The following is a 20,445-nucleotide window of genomic DNA, read 5'->3' as shown; positions in this document are numbered from 1 at the left end:
ACTGTAGTTTCTTATTCTCCGACTCTATATAGCTGTTTTCATTAAATTTTGTTAACCCATTTTCTCGTGGCTCGGCGTTGATATGGACTTATCAACAAAAATACAAATTCATTAATATCTGTGTTATCAGAGCCGGTACGGTAAAAATGTATAAGACATAAATGATTGGAAATTGAATTCTATATAACTTTAGTTATATATTATTTATCGGTAGGACTGCTAATAATATAAATATTCGACAATTAAATTTAAGGCCTTCCTCATAACTACCATTTCACTCAGCGTGAATAAAATGATTTATAGCCTAGATTGTAGCGGCTCATCCCCCGACTTTACATACCGATTTTCATTAAATTATCTTCAGCCGTTTTCTCGTGATGCGTGTACATACAGACAGACAGACAGACAGACAGACAGACAGACAGACAGACAGACAGACAGACAGACAGACAGACAGACAGACAGACAGACAGACAGACAGACAGACAGACATTACGGAATAGTAAAAAGTACATTTTCTTGTTACTATAGACATGACCGATACAGAAATAACATTCTTTTCAAATTCTGAGCATTGTACAGACAAAACTCTTATTATATATATATATATAGATATTACACCCGTCCATTGCCCGGGGATATAGAAGGTTCGTAGGTTCTTGTGATAAGCCTCAGCTAAAGTCAGTCGTGACGCATAATTCTCCACCCAGGGCATGGACATCCAACTACTGTTTATGCAGTTGGACTAGCATTTGACGCAAGACGTTCATGATTATGGTAGTAATAGTATTCAATAAACTTCGTAAGGCTAAATATATCTCATTTAAATAAGGAAAACGAATGTTAGTTTCTTGGAAGGATCTTTTTCCAATTTAATGAAATCAAAACCTCACTTAATACAATAATAATACATTGTATGATGACTGGATAATAGCTAGATAGACGAACGAAAATCTCTGTTGGCTAAAACATCATTATTTAAACCTTGATGGAAAATACTAACTTGATGGAAACGAATATGGAACTTGCTGAAGGCAAATCATCATTATTTATCATTAATTGTCCTCCCGCAATAAATAATAGGATCGAATGAAATTTCATTCAAGAAATTTTTTTTTATAAACTGCTTATCCAAGATTTCATTTCAAAGTACCCTACATTTTATCCATTATCTCAGAAATTACCTAATTGCTAACCAACTTGAGTTCTTTAATGGTGACCAGTTTCAATATAAATATCCATAAAGTGCACACAGTGTAGGAAAACCCACATAATAATTGGATCTCATATCGACATAACTCAATCAACAACAGCATGTCCCAGGAATCCGTATCAGCCACCTAAATAGAACACAATATCTAGACGCTACAAAATCATTAATGATCCCAAAGAATGATCAACAGTAACTGCTTCCACCGGCACTGCCCTCCTGAAAGAAAATCTTGAAGGTACACTATCTACGGAAAACATACTATAAGCAACTACGCAAGAATACAATCTACTACCAGGTGACAATAATTCAATAAATACGACCTTCTACTTGACACATATTATGCTTGTTAAATGTTGAAGACGTCTAATTAGTGACCATTTCCTCAAATTAAATGGTATCTGCATCGTATCCCGTCGCGAAACAGTGTTTCGATGATCATATAACAATCCCTACGCTCGACCTTCGGACATCTTACACCACCAAAAATAACGACACAATTGCTTGCCTATTCTGGGTTCTTAATTGTATGACGAGCGCTTAAATCCATCTCTAAATCTCAAATAATTATTTATCACACTCCCATTATCTATTTTTCAACGAGACACTTACCATAACAATATTAATTCATCATAAAACACTTTATGGACGACCCTGTCCTTATTATTCACCATATTCAAGCACATCATACATATTCACACATTACTTACCCAAGAGAATTCACAAGCATTCCCGAAGAATCTCTTTTATCATCACCAAAAGATTGCAATCAACGCAACACTAATTTCACGAAACATTCGCCACTACGCAATAGACACGTATTGTATTATCATGCAGAAGACCTTCTACAAATAAATATTAAAATAAAGTCACCTCACGAAGTATTCGTGCAACACAAGTATGGTTCACTAATGAAGACACCGCATTCCTCCATTCACCGTAAACGTGAAGAAGATTCCGAGTAACTCGCGGTAAGACACGTATTTACAAGCTAAATCTTGCGTATAATAGATGATCTTAATATTACAACCTCGGACATAACCGTAATCACAAGTAACCGGGCACTAAATGATAGTCGCATTAGGTCACTCAAGTTGTTTAAATTTACGTCACTTCATTATGAAAGAAAAAATACATTCTACTCTACAGCTATGCAACTACAAGAAAATAGGGTAAAGAAAATGAAATCTTGGTACTTATCAGTGAAGATCATGTGATACCGCTCTCAGTCCTTTGCTCCATTGGTCATAGTTTTGGCCCTCACTTCGGCAGTATCTCCCGGGCCTGTTAGGATATCGGAATGTTTAAGCACTCATATTCATTTCCATCATTACATCATTGGAAAAATCTTCATACATTTTTGAGTCCATGGACCTGAAACTTAGGAAAACAAAATTAACACAGTGACACAGGCGTTTTACCTCACAGTTATTTCCGAAACTTCCCTTGTTCAGTATTAAAACCTCAGATCGCTATTCGACACAGTAATATTATTTTATATATCACGTTCTCTAATATTTCTCTTAGGTTCTGCGAACGTAGACGTTCTCTTTAAAGACGTGCTAATTGCTGCCCTTTCAACCTTCAATCTCCGTTTTATATGCCATCCCATTATTCATAAAACAAAAGTTCATTACCATTGTTATGCTAATAATATCGGTCTGCATTCCATACGTTAGGCTCAACTCACTGACTTGTAACCTCTCTTCCATCTGTTTATGACAGTTCGAATGCGAATTCCAAGATAACGTGATCCCATCTGACTGGAAAGATGTACAAAGGAACACTTCACCATTGTCTTTATGACGTATGTAATCGACCTAACCTCTTCAGCGCCGCCTTGATCCTGTAACATATGGCATCAATTCATGGCCTCCTTCATGACACCGCTGGACCTGAATATCATATAGTCGACTTACTTCTTAATACTGTTGAGAATGTAAAATTATTTTGCTAATCTCTGCTCAGATATCAGATAATATTTCGTGACTGTAAGCGTGCGGTGACCACGGGGTTTTGAGCTTAGGAATTTCATTCCTCATCTTATATCCAATTTCCTGTCTGAATGGGCGAGTTATTCTAGATATTTTACCCAGCTGGATGTATTTCCGAATCATTCCTGTTAACTATTCCTTTAGCATGACCTTCAATGGCTCAACAGCTGACTCACTTGCCATTGGACGGTCATAATATAGATACATTTCAGGCCTTCCCCTAAACTACCATTTCACTGAGTGCGAATAACATTATTGATAGCCTAGATTATAGCGACCTATTCCCCGACTTTGCACACCAATTTTCGTGAAGATACGACCCTCCTCTGCGAACCATGTGACCTTGCCGCGGTGGGGAGGCTTGCGTGTCCCAATGATGCAGATAACAGAGCCGCAGGTGCAACCATATCGGATGGGTATCTGTTGAGAGACCAGACTAACGAATGGTTCATCGAAAGGGGGGTAGCAGCCTTTCGGTAGTTGCAAGGGCGGCAGTCTAGATGATTGACTGATACGGCCTTGTAATAATACTCAACATGGCTTAGCTGTGTTAATACTGCTACACGGCTGAAAGCAACGGGAAACTACAGCCGTAACCACCTCCCGAGGACATGCAGCTCTCTCTGTATGAATGATGTACTGATGATGGCTTCCTCCCGGGTAAAATATTCCGGAGGTAAACTAGTCCCCCATTCGGATCTCCGGGTGGGGACTACACGAGATGGGGCGATCATCAGGAAGATGGATACTGACATTCTGCGAGTCGGAGCGTGGAATGTTAGAAGTTTGAATCGTTGTGGTAGGTTAGAGAATCTGAAAAGGGAGATGGATAGGCTAAAGTTAGATGTAGTTGGTATAAGTGAAGTACGTTGGCAGGAAGAACACGATTTTTGGTCAGGCGACTACCGAATTATCAACACGAAATCAAACAGGGGTAATGCAGGAGTTGGTTTAATAATGAATAAGAAAATAGGGCAGCGGATAAGCTACTACGACCAGCATAGTGAAAGAATTATTGTCGCCAAGATAGACACCAAACCAATGCCCACCACAATAGTGCAGGTCTATATGCCTACTAGTTCAGCGGATGATGAAGAAATTGAAAGAATATATGAGGAGATAGAAGATTTAATACAATATGTCAAAGGTGACGAGAATCTAATTGTGATGGGAGACTGGAACGCAGTGGTAGGCCAAGGAAGAGAAGGTAGCACAGTAGGAGAATTTGGATTGGGACAAAGGAACGAAAGAGGAAGTCGGCTGGTTGAATTCTGCACTGACCATAATTTAGTCCTCGCCAATACTTGGTTCAAACACCACAAACGACGGCTGTATACGTGGACGAGACCTGGAGACACTGGAAGGTATCAAATAGACTTCATTATGATTAGGCAGAGATTCAGAAACCAGGTGTTGGATTGCAAAACTTTCCCAGGAGCAGACGTGGACTCTGACCACAACTTGTTGGTCATGAAATGCCATCTGAAGTTGAAGAAATTGAAGAAAGGAAAGAATGCAAAAAGATGGGATCTAGACAAGTTGAAAGAAAAGAGTGTGATGGATCGTTTCAAGGAACATGTTGCACAAGGACTAAATGAAAAAGCCGAAGGAAACACAGTAGATGAAGAGTGGAGAGTCATGAAAAATGAAGTCAGTAGGGCTGCTGAAGAAATGTTAGGAAGGAAGAAAAGATCAACTAAGAATCAGTGGATAACTCAGGAGATACTAGACCTGATTGATGAACGACGAAAATACAAGAATGCTAGAAATGAAGAGGGCAGAAAAGAATACAGGCGTTTAAAGAATGAGTGGATAGAAAGTGCAAGGTAGCTAAGGAAGAATGGCTGAAGGAGAAGTGCAAGGATGTCGAAGGCTGTATGGTCCTGGGAAAGGTAGATGCTGCATACAGGAAAATCAAGGAAACCTTTGGAGAAAGGAAATCTAGGTGCATGAATATTAAGAGCTCAGATGGAAAGCCACTTCTAGGGAAAGAAGACAAAGCAGAAAGATGGCAGGAGCATATACAACAGTTGTATCAAGGTAACTATGTAAATAATTTCGTTCTGGAACATGAAGAGGCTGTTGATGCTGATGAAATGGGAGACCCAATTTTGAGGTCAGAGTTTGACAGAGCTGTGAGTGACCTAAATAGGAACAAGGCACCTGGAATTGATGATATTCCCTCTGAATTACTGACTGCCTTAGGAGAAACCAGCATGGTAAGGTTATTTCATTTAGTGTGCAAGATGTATGAGACAGGAGAAGTCCCATCCGATTTTCGGCAGAAAGTTGTTATACCTATTCCCAAGAAAGCCGGTGCTGACAGGTGTGAAAACTACCGCACTATTAGTTTAGTATCTCATGCCTGCAAAATTTTAACACGTATTATTTACAGAAGAATGGAAAAACAAGTTGAAGCTGAGTTGGGGGAAGATCAATTTGGCTTCAGAAGAAATGTAGGAACACGTGAAGCAATACTGACTTTACGTCTGATCTTAGAGGATCGAATCAAGAAGGACAAGCCCACGTAAATGGCATTCGTAGATCTAGAAAAGGCATTCGATAATGTTGATTGGACCAGGCTCTTTATGATTCTGAAGATGATAGGGATCAGATACCGAGAACGAAGAATTATCTACAACCTGTATAAAAATCAGTCTGCTGTGGTAAGAATCGAGGGCTTTGAAAAAGAAGCAGCAATCCAGAAAGGAGTGAGGCAAGGCTGCAGTTTGTCCCCTCTCCTTTTCAATGTTTACATAGAACAGGCAGTAAAGGAAATCAAAGAGAAATTTGGAAAGGGAATCACAGTCCAAGGAGAGGAAATCAAAACCTTGAGATTTGCCGAAGATATTGTTATTTTATCTGAGACTGCAGAAGATCTCGAGAAGTTGCTGAATGGTATGGATAAAGTCTTAGGTAAGGAGTACAAGATGAAAATAAATAAGTTCAAAACAAAAGTAATGGAGTGCAGTCGAACGAAGGCAGGTGATGTAGGAAATATTAGATTAGGAAGCGAAGTCTTAAAGGAAGTAGATGAATACTGTTACTTGGGTAGTAAAATAACCAACGATGGCAGAAGTAAGGAGGACATAAAATGCAGACTAGCACAAGCAAGGAAGAGCTTTCTTAAGAAAAGAAATTTGCTCACTTCAAACATTGATATCGGAATTAGAAAGATGTTTTTGAAGACTTTTGTGTGGAGCGTGGCATTGTATGGAAGTGAAACATGGACGATAACTAGCTCAGAAAGAAAGAGAATAGAAGCTTTTGAAATGTGGTGTTAAAGAAGAATGCTGAAGGTGAGATGGATAGATCGAATTACGAATGAAGAGATACTGAATCGAATTGGTGAGAGGAGATCGATTTGGCTAAATTTGACGAGAAGAAGAGATAGAATGATAGGACACATCTTAAGACACCCAGGACTTGTTCAGTTGGTTTTTGAAGGAAGTGTAGGTGGCAAGAACGGTAGGGGTAGACCAAGATATGAATATGACAAACAGATTAGAGCAGATGTAGGATGCAATAGTTACGTAGAAATGAAAAGGTTAGCACAGGATAGGGTGGCATGGAGAGCTGCATCAAACCAGTCTATGGACTGATGACTCAACAACAACGACCACTAATAAAATAAATATTTGACAATTTAATTTTAGGCCTTCCCCTAAACTACCATTTTTCTCAGCGTGTATAGCCTATATTGTTGCGACTCCTTTCCCATCTTTGTCTAGCGATTTTCATTAAGACACGACCACTAATAACATAAATATTTGAGAATTAAATTTCAGGCCTTCCCCTAAACTACCATTTCACTCAGCGTGATTAAAATAATTTATAGCCTAGATTGTAGCGGTTCATCACCCGACTTTACATTCCGATTTTCATTAAATTCTCTTTAGCCGTTTTCTCGTGATGCGTGTACATGCATACAGACAGACAGACAGACAGAAATTACGGAAAAGTAAAAATTGCATTTTCTTGTTACTGTGGACATGACCGATACAGAAATACCATTCTTTTCAAATTCTGAGCAATGTACAGACAAAACTCTTATTTTTATATATATAGATATATACAGTGCCTAGATAATTCATTTCATGATTTATGAGGCATTTAAAATCAAGCCTTCAACAATTCTATCATCTTCTGAAAATAAATTATATGGGTTAATAATACCTCTGAATTGAAATTTTCTCAGACATGTCCATAAGAAGCACTAACCAACATTTCTTTAATTTTGGGTGAATAGAAATCACAATTCAAATTCAAATGAGCTCATTCCTCGTGACAGTGAAAAACAAATTGTGAAATTTTCATCCACCAGTAAGCAGCTACCAATTAAATCATGTGATGACATCTTTTGCCTGCTATTCTTCCTGTACTGAATTGATTTCTGCAGTTGCTGAATGACTAGTTACTTTAAATCAGTCTTTTTGCAATAAAGCTGGAGTCCAATGAATATTGGAATCGGTTTAGCTACACCAGGGAGGAGCAGGAAGAAACTGAGAGGTGATGATGGTTGAAGAGTTCAGAGTTAAAAAACATAAGATTTTTGTTGCTACTTTTACCCCTAAATATCTTAATAATTCAGAAGTGTTAAGATATTGTTACACAGTTTATATAGGAAACAAAAGCTAATCCATTTCCTTCATATTAATTAAATGAATTGTACAATAATTGGAATATGCTGTACAATTTACTTAACAGATTCTGTCATGGTTCATGGTGAAGGTTACTGTAGTCACATACTACATCATGAACAATAGGCAATTGCTTAGTGGCCTAGTAAGTGGTCCTGAGAGATGAGATACCCGTTGCTGTGGAAAAGCAGTCACAGCCCTGTGTGTGCTCAGACGCCTAGGAATATACAATCCTCCGGTGGTCCCTAATCAATTTTATAATAGAGTTCTTCACCAGGATTATGGGTAACTAAGGTAGCATCATGTTTCGTAGAATTTACCAAACTCAGGACATTTTAAGCAAGCCTCGAACCAATGGGAGTAGTGGAGTCCCATTTCCATTTAACAGACAAGGGACTCCTTGGAAACAACTTTGCAAACAAAATGGAATTCAATAGATAGCTATCAATATTAATGGAGCTCATGGAAGGAAGTAAGTAGAACTGGCTGAGTCACCAAAGATGATATATCTGGATGTGTTAGGAGTTAATGGCGTTCGGGTAAAGGGGAGATAAAAAGGAAGATATAGGAAATTATATTCTTAACAGGTGTTAAAAGGGGAACGGAAGAATTTAGGGTTGGACTTTTCATCAGAAATACTATTGCATGGAACATATTTTCTGTTAGGTACATAAGTGTGTGAATGACATGGGTATATTTAGCTGATGGAGGTATTAGGATGAGAATTTTCTTGGTCTATTCAACATGTGAGGGTGCAAATAATGAGGATGAAGTTGACAAATTTTATGAAGCACTCCGTGACATAGTAGTCAGGCTCAGTAGCATGGATAGGACAATGCTAATGGGTGATTTCAGTGCTAGATTTGGAAATTGAACTGAAGGATATGAAGAGGTGATGGGTAAATGTGGGAAAGATTTGGAAGATAATAGGAATGGGAAGCATTTTCTGGACTTCTGTGTTAGTATAGGATTAACAGTTATGAATGCATTCTTCAGGCATAAGGCTATACACTGCTACATATGGGAGGGTAGGGGCACGAGATCCATAGTAGACTACTGTATATCACAACCAACTTTGAATTCAGGAAATCTGTTAGGAATATGTGGGTTTTCTGGATATTTTCCGATGAATTAGAACACTATCTGAAAAAATTACTCTTGCGGGAAAATTATGCTGTGTCCACCTTTCAATACTATTTATCATGTTAAAAAAATTACACTATAATTACAATAATGAAAAGCATTATTTGTCACTAGTATATGTTTCATTTTTTAAAACATCTTCAGCTGGCTAGTGAAATTTTTTACTAAAGACATCCTTGAATGCTATTGAAAATATAGAAGATATTGTTTATGAAATGATAATGGTGTGTTAAAATTAGAAGTCTTCTAATAATGTGTAGCTTGATTGTTAAAAGTCCTCTTGTTTACGTTAAGTAAATGTTTCTGGTTCTTTTAGATATTCGCTTTGGGGTCTTTTTTAATGGTAGTGAAAGAATTTTCTAAAAAGTTATTGATTTTGTTATCGTATTATTCCTTATTCATAACAACTGTTACATCGTGTTTATTAGCCTTGGTTACAATCAGATCATTTTTGATTTCTTCATAGAACTCTTTTTCTATCATTCTATTCTATCAGCTAAAATCCAAAAAAAACCTTAAGTGAACAGAAAGCAATAAAATAATTAACATGAACCCAGGACTCCCTAAAGCTACGGCATTACCCAAAATCTACAAGGTTGACGTCCCCATGACACTCATCATTAATTACAGACCAAGTCCTGTCTATACAGGATCACAGTTTATAAATTATTTTAAAGAGAAATTAAATTATTAGCTAAAAATCTGTCAAAAACTCTTTGGAATTAGTTGACAATCTCAAAACTTCTTAAGTTCATTTCTATCCCACTATTCATTCATATGATATCAAAACTATGTACGCGAGTATTCCTATTAAAGAAACTATGGACATAATATACAATAACTTAAGGAAGTTTAGTAACTTATGATACAAGGAATTCAGGAATTTGTCTATTCTGAAACTAGTCCCAACCAATAACCACTTTTGCTGCCATTAATGCTTTCACATCCCGTACTTATAGCCTTTCTCGTGGTCGGTCGAGATTTCTTCTGAGAACGCAGAGCAAAGTTTTCTGCGAAACGTTAAGATTTCATCTTATTTTCTTGACACGGCATAAGCCCAAAAACCTATACAGTATCATGTCTACAATAACTAGTTTTGTTTTAATAATACCATTTCTCAGCTGAATGGTTTGGCCATGGGGGCACCAGCCTCGGGAATCTTGGCGGAAATCCATTTGGATCATTTAAAACATACTAGAATTCTGAATAATCCTATATTTAATAATATCTCTTTCGGAGCTTATTATGTGGATGATATACTGGCTGTATTAAACCTAAACCAAATACATTAGAGACAATACGAGACACTTACGAATTTAGCCTTGTTAAAATGGTAGACAAGTCGCAAGTGGCGCTCCTAGTGGCTTGACCTGAAAATTCGCGCTAAATTCAAATATCAAAGGAAATGTATATACGGAAATGGATAAATAAATTACGTCTAGAAAGAAAGTGTTACTAAGATAATAACTTCAAAGTTGCTAAAGCAATTCTGGATAAATGAATGAAGAATTATTTAACAGGTTATAATTTAAAGACTGAAATTAAACATATAATCAAGATGTGAAATGGACTGCTGTGAAAGGACTTGATCTTTCATATATGCATTACGGTTTTAGCTTTAGAATTCCTGCCTGAACGTTTACGGCTAGATGTTTCTTTTTTCTCTTTTTAAAGCATTGTATCATCATATTAAAACACTTGTCAACAAAAATATCGGCACATTCCTTACACACATGATTCAATGAATTTACATTTAAGAGCTGGACAATTTTCCTTTTAACTTAAAGCCTACTAGCAGAAAGAAAATCTATAAATTTAGCCTCAAAAACGTTTAAACTTTCCCTATAAGCAATACTTGCCATAATGCCATTACATTAGGGTAAAGCAAATTTGCATCATATTGTTTCAACAAAATATGTACATTTCTTAAATCACCCATATTTTCTTCAGCGCTTGACAACGCATTACGGCATTCCAAATGAGGTAACTTGGAACACAACCAGCCACACTCATATGCATATGTATTTTCCTGAATTAACTCAAACCCACAGATCACACCTACAATAACACATCGGTATTGAAGGTTAACTGCTGCACTATACAATAAAATATGCGTATTATATGTTAAGCCAGTTAAAATATGGGTCGAGCATGTCAGAAGATTATGAATCTCTTTGCCACTGGAAGAATATATATGCAAACACAATATTACTTAAATTTTCTTGTCACGGGGTAAACGGAAGAAAGACCACGCATTCTTCTCTACTTCATAGTTACTATAGCCAAACACAGGACATACCTTTCCCCTCATGTTGAGAGGAGACATCAAGGAATTACACACGCTAGTATTTAATTACGTCAACTCACTGAAAACGCATAAATAACACCAAAAATGCACACGCAAATACACGTGCTCTTATGACAGAATCAGTAGTTCTCAGGTCAATCCGCTAGAGAGAGCTCTAATAGCTGTCCTTCGATATCTCGCCGAGTGTCACGTATTGCCTCTACTGTATTTGACTAAACCTAGTAGTTGCAGCCTTTACTTTATCAAATTTAAATGCCATAGACTCACATATTGTTTTTGATCTGCTACCTTGTCATATTTTAAGAAAGCACACTCAAACGGTTACCACTATTCAAAGAGATTCCATCCATCCCCAAATTCAGAAAAGGAAACATGCTACATACAATATGATTAACAGAGCTCTTACTATTCCCTTGTTTACAAGAGACCTTTGTGAGCAATTAAACATCATACTGTCAGTTGCTAGTTTAATGGGTACAGTCCTGACCGTGTCTATAAACGCTGATGCCAAAACTGTAAAATTTCTTATGTAGGTCAAATAGGCAGTAATTTTCTAATAAGGTATATAGAGCCTGATAATGCTGTTAAGTAAAATCGGCTTTCTGCAATAGCGCAACATATATCAGAGTCTAAGCATTGCTTTACATCTATTAACCAAGATTTAAGTATTTTAAAAATTGAGAAGGAAGATGCAGTGCTCAAAATCTTCGAAAACCAATACATTCATATAGATCAATAGTTTAATCCTAACTTCAATATTAACGAGATTAATGAGAAGTCCAATATTCTGTTTGATACAATCATTCCCATTTATAAGGAACAAGAACTTAAAAGAAATACACCAAACCCTTCAACTTAAATACCGTCACGCCTCCGTCCCCTACCTGCCTCTCCTCGCTCCTTTCTCATTTCCCAGCATCTTAAACCATGTCATTGCTCTCTTTGAACGATTAGTTTTAGTCAGTAGCGGTGATTGGCAGTTAGAAGTGGGGGGTAAATGTACAGACAACAAAAAGTACTCGGGTTTGTGGGATATAGTGGCTCGGGGGATGTAGGGGGTGTATATACATCGAAACTGCAAACAAGCTACAAAGTGGTAAGTTTTACACAAGCACTACTTGCTGTGCTCTCTGAGCGAATTTCGGCACAGAGTTAAAGGTTGACAGTGTACCAAATTGTGGTAATAATAGCTTTTAGAGATTCTGATTCAATACTGTACAATACAATTTTCACTAAACGAACAATATTACACATGTTTTACAATTAAATAAAACTACGGTGTTATTATGCAATTAAAATCATTTAATATCTGACTACACACTAAGAAACAACCGACACTAAAGAGGCTGCCAGACTGACGAATGCGCGTGCCAAGCGGATAAATCATACCTGTGTCCATGACCTTGGAAAAACATATACCTCTGCTGCCCTTCCTCACAGCACATGCTAAGTCTGCACTACTTGCTGTGCCGCTATACAAATCGGTTAGCCGCGACGAACGGCATTTTGTGCGTATTTCCGGTAATAATTTTGTTATTAATTAAAGAAAATAAAGGAAAGAATTGTCTGATAAGACAACATGACTTGTAAAAATTGCTTTCTTTTTTAATAATTCCTATAATTCCTAATTTCAGCTCGCTAAAAGAGAATAAAACTGTATTTTTTTCTACACAAAGTGGGGGGCAACTGCCTCCGTCGTCCCCTAATCACCGCTATTGGTTTTAGTGTTGTCTTCACTTGTTCACACGCTAGCATAGAAGCACCAGGGGGTGAGTCCCATACAATCATATATTATTTATTTTTGTTGTTTCCATTTCCTCCCGATGGTATCACCACCTTGACGAAGGTAAAATAAATTTTGTCAGGTGTTTTGGAGGCTTGCGTGTTCAAATGATCTTTGGAGCTATGCCGGCGGGAGCATATGCTCCTGGTAGGGCTACCCAAGCCAGACAGGTCTAAGGTGATGATCCAGACTAAGAGTGATACCCTAGTCCTCCAGGTTGGGGGTTGGTACGTGGCGCTAACAACTCCACTTCCACAAAACTACATATTGTTCAGAAACCAAATCAAGATAACAGGACGGTCCCAAACTTACGACGACTAAAGCGCGCTAAATGGCAACGATACATATATATTGGAACATGGAATGTGACAAGCATATTTCAGGCTGGGGCTAGTAGAAAACTGGAGGAGGAATTACTTAAATATCAGATTGTTGTAGCAGCATTACAGGAGATAAGATGGAAGACAATCGAGGTGACAGATCTACAGCACTATATTTTGTTCAATAGTGGGGAGGAATAAAATAGAATAGGAACATGGTTTATGGTCAAGAAATCGGTCAGTCATAATGTGATTGAATATGAAGCAATAAGCCCCAGACTATGCCGGTTAAGATTGAGAGGGAGATTTGCCAACATATCACTAATTATTGTCCATGCCCCAACAAAGGATGCCGAAGAGGAAGAGAAAGAACAGTTCTATGAAAAATGGAGCAAGTATATGACAAGTTGCCCAAGTATGATGTTAAAGTTGTCTTAGGGGATTATAATGCCAAAGTAGGCAAAGAGAAAGAAAACCGTCCAGTGGCAGGATATCACAGTAAGCACCAAGAATCCAATGAAAACGGGTGGAAATTGATTGAATTTGCCTTTAGCAAGGAGCTGGTGATTAAGAGCACATGTTTTCCCCATAAGGAGATCCATAAAGAGACATGGATATCACCGGATAGTCTGACAAAGAACCAGATAGACCATTTGCTGATAGATGCGCGACATGCCTCCAATATAATGGATGTGAGAAGTATGTGTGGTGCAGACAGTGATTCAGATCACATACTGGTGAGGATCAAGTTCCGAGAAAGACTGGCAACTAAACCCAGGGACAGAGTTGAGCAAGATCTATAATGTAGAACTGTTAAGGGATGAGAAGGAGGAGGAAAAGTATAGAGACCGGCTGCAAAGAAAGTTACAGATGGGCAGAAACGGAGATGTAGACATCAACACAACGTGGGAGGAAACCAAGCTAGCAATGCTAGCAATAAATACAACGGCGCAGGAAGTACTTGGAGAGAGAAGGAAACAGAGTAGAAATAAATGGTATGACGAAGAAGTGGGTAAGGTTCTGGAAGAGAGAAATCTTGCCCGACAAAGAATGCTACAGAGACCCACTCGAAATAATATGGCAGTTTTTAAAAGAGAAACGGAGAATAGAAAAGACATTATAAGGAACAAGAAAAGAATAGAAGAAAGGGAGAGAGTGGATGAAGTGCAGAAGAATTTTGAAAACAAACAAGGTAGTATTTTCTTCCATGGGGTTGGACAAGTAAAGAAGGGATATCACCCTAGAGTGAAAATGCTTAAGGATGAAACTGATAGACTCAGTGTTGGAAAAGAACGAATTCTGGAAAAATGGGCAAAACATTTTGAAACATTACTTTTTGTCAGACCAATAAATGAAGAAACAGAAGGATCAGGCCGTATTAAAACTTCAGAGAGAGATGAGGAGGGTGAATACTGAGACGAGTGTGAGAAGGAAGAGAGGAATGAGGAGAATGGAGATGAGGATGAAGACGATATGGGATCACCATCGATTGAAGAATAAGAGAAATTATAAAACAATTGAAGAGCAGTAAAGCCCCAGGGAATGACCTCATAACGGCAGAAATGGTAAAACATGGAGGAGAAGTGTTGGTAAGGAAAATACATGAGATAATTAAAAAGGTATGGGAAACAGTCACAATGCCGGAGGGCTGGACACTAGCAAATATATGCCCTATACATAAGAAGGGGTCACGCATGCAATGCAAGAATTATCGAGGTATATCCTTACTGAGTATAGTATACAAAATCCTCTCTACAGCCATAACAAAGAGAGTTAGTAGTAGAGCAGAAAGAATTATAGGGGAGTACCAATCTGGTTTTAGACCTGGAAGATCGACGATGGACCATATTTTCACCATGAGAATGACTCTGGGAAAGACATACGAATACATCGTTCGACTAGGACATCATTTTATAGATTTTAAACAAGCCTATGACAAAGTTAAGGGATCGACATTGTGGGAAACAATGAAGGAGTTTAAATTCCCACAGAAGTTAATAAACTTGACTAAGATGACCCTGGAGAACAGCAGAAGTCAGGTAAAATTGCAGGGAAGTCTGTCAAGATCTTTCAGAACCGAAGAAGACCTAAGGCAAGGAGACCCCTTATCACCAGTGTTATTTAATCTAGTGTTGGAGAAAGCTGTAAGATCAGTAACTACTAATCCGGGTGGTAATATATACAATAGACTGATCCAAATTTTGGCTTATGCAGATGATGTGGTGATATCTGCTAGAGGTAACGAGGCACTCACAACTGCCTTGAGGGAGCTGAAAGATCCCGGCTGGGTCCTTGGGCTTGGAAATAAGTGAGGCTAAATCTAAGTGGAAAGTGGAAAGAACACTGAAAAACTCCAAGTGGATGGTTACACCTTTGAAGCAGTAGATAGCTTCACATATCTTGGCTCAGTAATAACATCAGAAAATAAAGTTGAGACAGATATTGTAAATCGAATTAAGGCTGCCAACAGATCCTACAGGGCACTGTATCCCCTTCTGAGAAGTAAAAACTTAAGCAGGAAATTAAAACTGACTCTCTACAAAACAATAATTAAACCAGTGTTTATGTACGGGAGTGAGGCATGGGTATTGACTGAGACCACAGAGAGGAGATTAAATGTGTGGGAAAGGAAAGTACTGAGGAATATATTTGGACCGTTGAAGGAGGGATATTTATGGAGAATCAGAACAAATGAAGAAATAACATTATTGTACAAGGAGCCAGACTTGGTGACCTCAATCAAAATAAGAAGAATTGGATGGCTGGGGCATGTACAACGGGTGGAGGAGGGAAGACTTCCAAGGAAAGCACTGACAGGACACCCTGAGGGCAGGAGAAGGAAAGTCGGCCCCGGATGAGATGGCTGGAAGATGTGGAGACAGATCTGAGGACTGTTGGAGTCAGGAGGTGGCGTGGCCGTGCTGAAGACCGGGACGACTGGAAAGCTGTGGTCAAGGGGGCCAAGGTCCTTAAAGGACCGTAGAGCCATGGAGTAGGTACGTAAGTAAGTAAGTAAGTAAGTAAGTAAGTAAGTAAGTAAGTAAGTAAGTAAGTAAGTAAGTAAGTAAGTAAGTAAGTTGTTTCCATTTAAATTTTCACAATTCTCTCGACCTTTCAATTTTCTTTTTCCCAGATATTCACTCTATACGGAATTGACGGATCCCTACTCTTTGATCGGAAGTCCACTTACTCATCTTTCAGATATGAATGTCCCTTTTGAACATCACGTAAATTGCTAGTAGCATGCCTTAGCTACTAAACATAATTTGTGCATCAACACATCCACCACTTATATGACAAAAATCTAAAATCAGTATTAATTTAAGGCCTATAAACATATCAAAAGACATTGTAATACCTACGTAATGCTGGAAGTTGCTTTTAACGTGTTATTTTAGTTTTAATTTTTAATTGTGATTGTGTTTCCATCCTAATGTACTGTGTTACTTCTTGACTATTCCCAACTAGAATAAGTTACCCCATTTAACTCCAGATGTATGTGTAAACAACTACAATTCAACTACGACTCACATGTGCTAATAAGCGTATTATATAAACAAGTCTAAGACATGCCAATTTCAGTGTATTATTGGTTTAAATAATTAATGGCGTGAGGCCTTCCAAGAGGTCTTGTGCAGGTCTTTCGAGTTGACGCCGTACAGGCGACTTGCGTCTCTGTGAGGATGAGGCCCTATATATGATGAATTCTAATGATGAAGACGGCACACAATCACAGCCCCCGAGCCATCGGAATTGACTAATTAAGGTTAAAATTCCCGACCCAGCCAGGAATAGAACCCGGGACCCGCTGGGCCAAAGGCCAGCACGCTGACAATTTAGCCATGGAGTCGGACAGTGTACAATTGGTGATTGAATTTCATGTAATATTTTTTCATCTTGTGAGTAAGGTTGAAGATGACCCAAATAGAAGGCTCATAACTACTTCCAACATTTAATAAAAATAACCAGTGTTTATTTAACAGGTATCGAATAGGTGGACATTCTTTTCTCCCTCTTAGCCAGTAAAAGTTCTATCAGTAAATATTCATGTGAAAGTGTGTGTAATATGAGTAAAAAGGCTCACACTGCCAAGCAGTGACCTATAGACACAGTGGTCTAAAATGAAACCACCCTGTCATTTTTTATCTTTTACTGACATTTTTCTTTTTTAGAAATGCCAGTTTGTGTTGATGCATTGCCTTTGTAATTGCCAATTTGCCTTTCAAAATCTGAAGAAGAAAAACTTCTGTTCCTCAAAGGTTTAGAAGTATGAAGTCATGAATTTTCTTATACCGAAACAACGTGAGACAAACATCGTTGACACAGAATGTGAATATTTTGAAAAAATGTACTTTCTGTCTTTTGAGTAAATGCAGAAGCGGAAAAGTCAGGGTTTGAACACCTCATAAAATATGTACTAGTCCTATTAAAGCCAATATTTAAAAAATTCTTGAATATAAATTATACCCAGAAATATATATGTAAAAGTCATTATATTTGTTGCAGATTCTCTTCATATCATCATTGCCAGTGACTTATGGGCAAAAATGTAATGAGAATGGATTTTACTGTGTAAGTGGTACTGAGGTTCAGCTGTGTATTGATGACGGACCACCAGTAGGAGATATATGGCAATGCCCCACTCCTACAGTTTGTAGCATGGGCTGTTGGTTGGAGTGTACTGATCCTGCAGACATATGCACAGTACCAACAACAACAACAACAACTCCAATGACCACAACACCGACAACAACTACTCCAACAACCACAACAACAAGTATCACAACGCCTACCACAGAAACACCATTTCAGTGTTCAGCAGCTGGAAGATTTCCTGATGCCAGGAACTGTTCCAACTATTGGATATGCTCAATATCATCTACGGGAGGGTATATTCAGTATCTTTACACTTGTCCATCAGGTTCATTATTTGATTCTTCAATAAACAAGTGTTCATTAGGATCTGTTGTTTGCGCTGGAAGTACTACCACTTCAATTACAGTATCTGGAGAAAGCACTCCATCAGCAGGATTCGAATGTACTGCTTCTGGTCGATTTCCAGATCCTTTGAGTAATAAATACTATTATATATGTTCACCATCATCAAGTGGAGATTATATTATGAATCATTACACATGTCCCAGTACATCTATATTTGACGCTACTAGTAAGAAATGTGTTCTTCCATAAAATATTTTCGTACATCAAGCAAAAAATACATTATTTTAATCAAAGTGTATATTGTATGTTTTATACATGCAGTGCAAATTAAATTTTAAACCAGTGTGTGAATACAAATGCTAATGAAAACCATATGAATTTAAATATGTGACATTTATTACCCTCCTCAAAGATATTCTTGCAGAGTGTATATAAATATTCTTTATTAAACAGTGAGCAGTAATGACAGATATCTGAAGTGACCATAGAATGCCTTCCAGTAAATTATAAAATTCCTTTTATCAAATGTGTATTATTTTGTATCAATTAGCAGAGAGATGAAAACTCTGAAAATTGTTTACTTAGTATGGTTTAGAAGCACTGTAAAAGAGCAAATGAAGATATTTGGGGGGCGAATCGAGGTGGCAGTGAATGAATACAGACGTGTTATTGATGTTGTGTTAGTTTTTATCTAAATAAAACCATTCAAGTCATTTTTCAACACAAATACTGGACTAAATGTTTTACAAATCGACGTAAACTTCGAGGACTGGACACCACATAATTTTATTTACTTAAAGTGAAATTTATTATGTTCTGTTCTACGTGTATAAAAACCGTTAGGACATCAATCTTCGAGCATACAAACAGATAGATAGGGCGCTCCCTATGTTTCTACCGGCCAAGCGTGGCACCAACATCAAGTTTTGAGCGATCATCTAATGCAGGGCAAAGCAAGGCGGTCTTGAAGATGGTATTGTGTTTAACTTAGCAACCGTAAAGAGGTGTTTGAACTTCGGAAAATAGTTTGAAATTTATTTGTATCCGTTTCGCGTGGTGCATTGAGGATTACCGAGGTCTTGCATACCGTTTTTGTTACGTTAGTGAGTTTTTTAAGTGTTCGTGCGGAGCATTCAAACCATTCGTTTCAGTTCACTAGTGCGCTGAGTGTATCACGTGTGCTTCCTCTACATTTGTGATATTGTGTGTGTTCCTCAATCAGTATTAATTGTTAGTTATTTGTGAGTACGGTGGCCGCCTTCAACGGAGGAGGCGGACATATTTTGAATGATCAAATACCAATGAATCAGGAAGTAGAAGTTTCAATCGCTTTAAAGCTCTGAAGTTCAACAACTTCATAATTAACAAACACCTGCTCAACAGAGCAACCAAGTGGACAACGGTTCTAATGTTCAAATAGAAAGGGAATTTTAACCCCCGAATCATTATGGGCCATTTAACGTGTTCGTCGAATCCAAGAATAACCAGCATCTTGTTTAGATACACCCTAGGGAAAATGCTTTAACCATTACCCGAAAGTGGAGGAATCGTTTGAAAGTGACATTTACTACTGCCTTGCAAGCTAATGATTTTTTGTGCCATTCCATTCTCGATACATTAAATTTAAAACCATATATTCCGCCTTCAAATGTACTAAGAGTTGGCTTGATCCGAGAAGTTGATAAAAACCTCACGGAAGATGAAATACTCACATACGTACAATCTACTGTTCTCATTAAGTCAGTGCAAAGATTCAACAGATGGGTAGTATATAATGAGCATATTGAGTATCTGCCTACAGGGTATGTCAAAATTAATTTTCGAACCCAGGCTCTGCCACAATACGCATCTCTTTTTAGTGTATATTAACAAGTTGAACAGTTCACTTTTGCACCCATATTATGTCGAAAATACCAACGGTATGGTCACACAGAAAAAACAATGCAAAGCTCAATTTGTCAGTTGCAGAAAGTGTTCACTTGTACATCCTACCAATCAATGTACCGAACAGTTTAAAAAATGTGCGTGTTGTAACGGTAGTCATTCAACCGTATCCATCGGATGTCCAGAGCATGAATACCAGCAAGAAATAAAAAAGTTATGAGT

At 37.8% G+C, this 20,445-nt stretch overlaps 1 protein-coding gene across 4 annotated transcripts in view; it reads left to right on the top strand.

Moving 5' to 3' along the window:
- Positions 1 to 18,865, top strand: part of LOC136858585 (probable endochitinase) — a 169,569-nt gene extending 150,704 nt beyond the window's left edge. For 3 of the 4 annotated variants that reach the window (XM_067138250.2, XM_067138251.1, XM_067138252.1), the window contains one exon: positions 17,905 to 18,865. In XM_067138250.2, the coding sequence (XP_066994351.2) occupies positions 17,905 to 18,588 (684 nt within the window). In that variant the 3' untranslated portion in view covers positions 18,589 to 18,865. The remainder of the gene's footprint in view (positions 1 to 17,904) is intronic. The other variant, XM_067138253.2, reaches the window with a different exon arrangement.
- The last annotated feature ends 1,580 nt before the right edge of the window (positions 18,866 to 20,445 follow it).

Source organism: Anabrus simplex, chromosome 1 (assembly GCF_040414725.1).
Source record: "Anabrus simplex isolate iqAnaSimp1 chromosome 1, ASM4041472v1, whole genome shotgun sequence".
In the NCBI taxonomy this organism is placed as follows: domain Eukaryota; kingdom Metazoa; phylum Arthropoda; class Insecta; order Orthoptera; family Tettigoniidae; genus Anabrus; species Anabrus simplex.
Note: the sequence above shows the minus strand (reverse complement) of the source record. Positions and strands in the feature narration are given on the sequence as shown.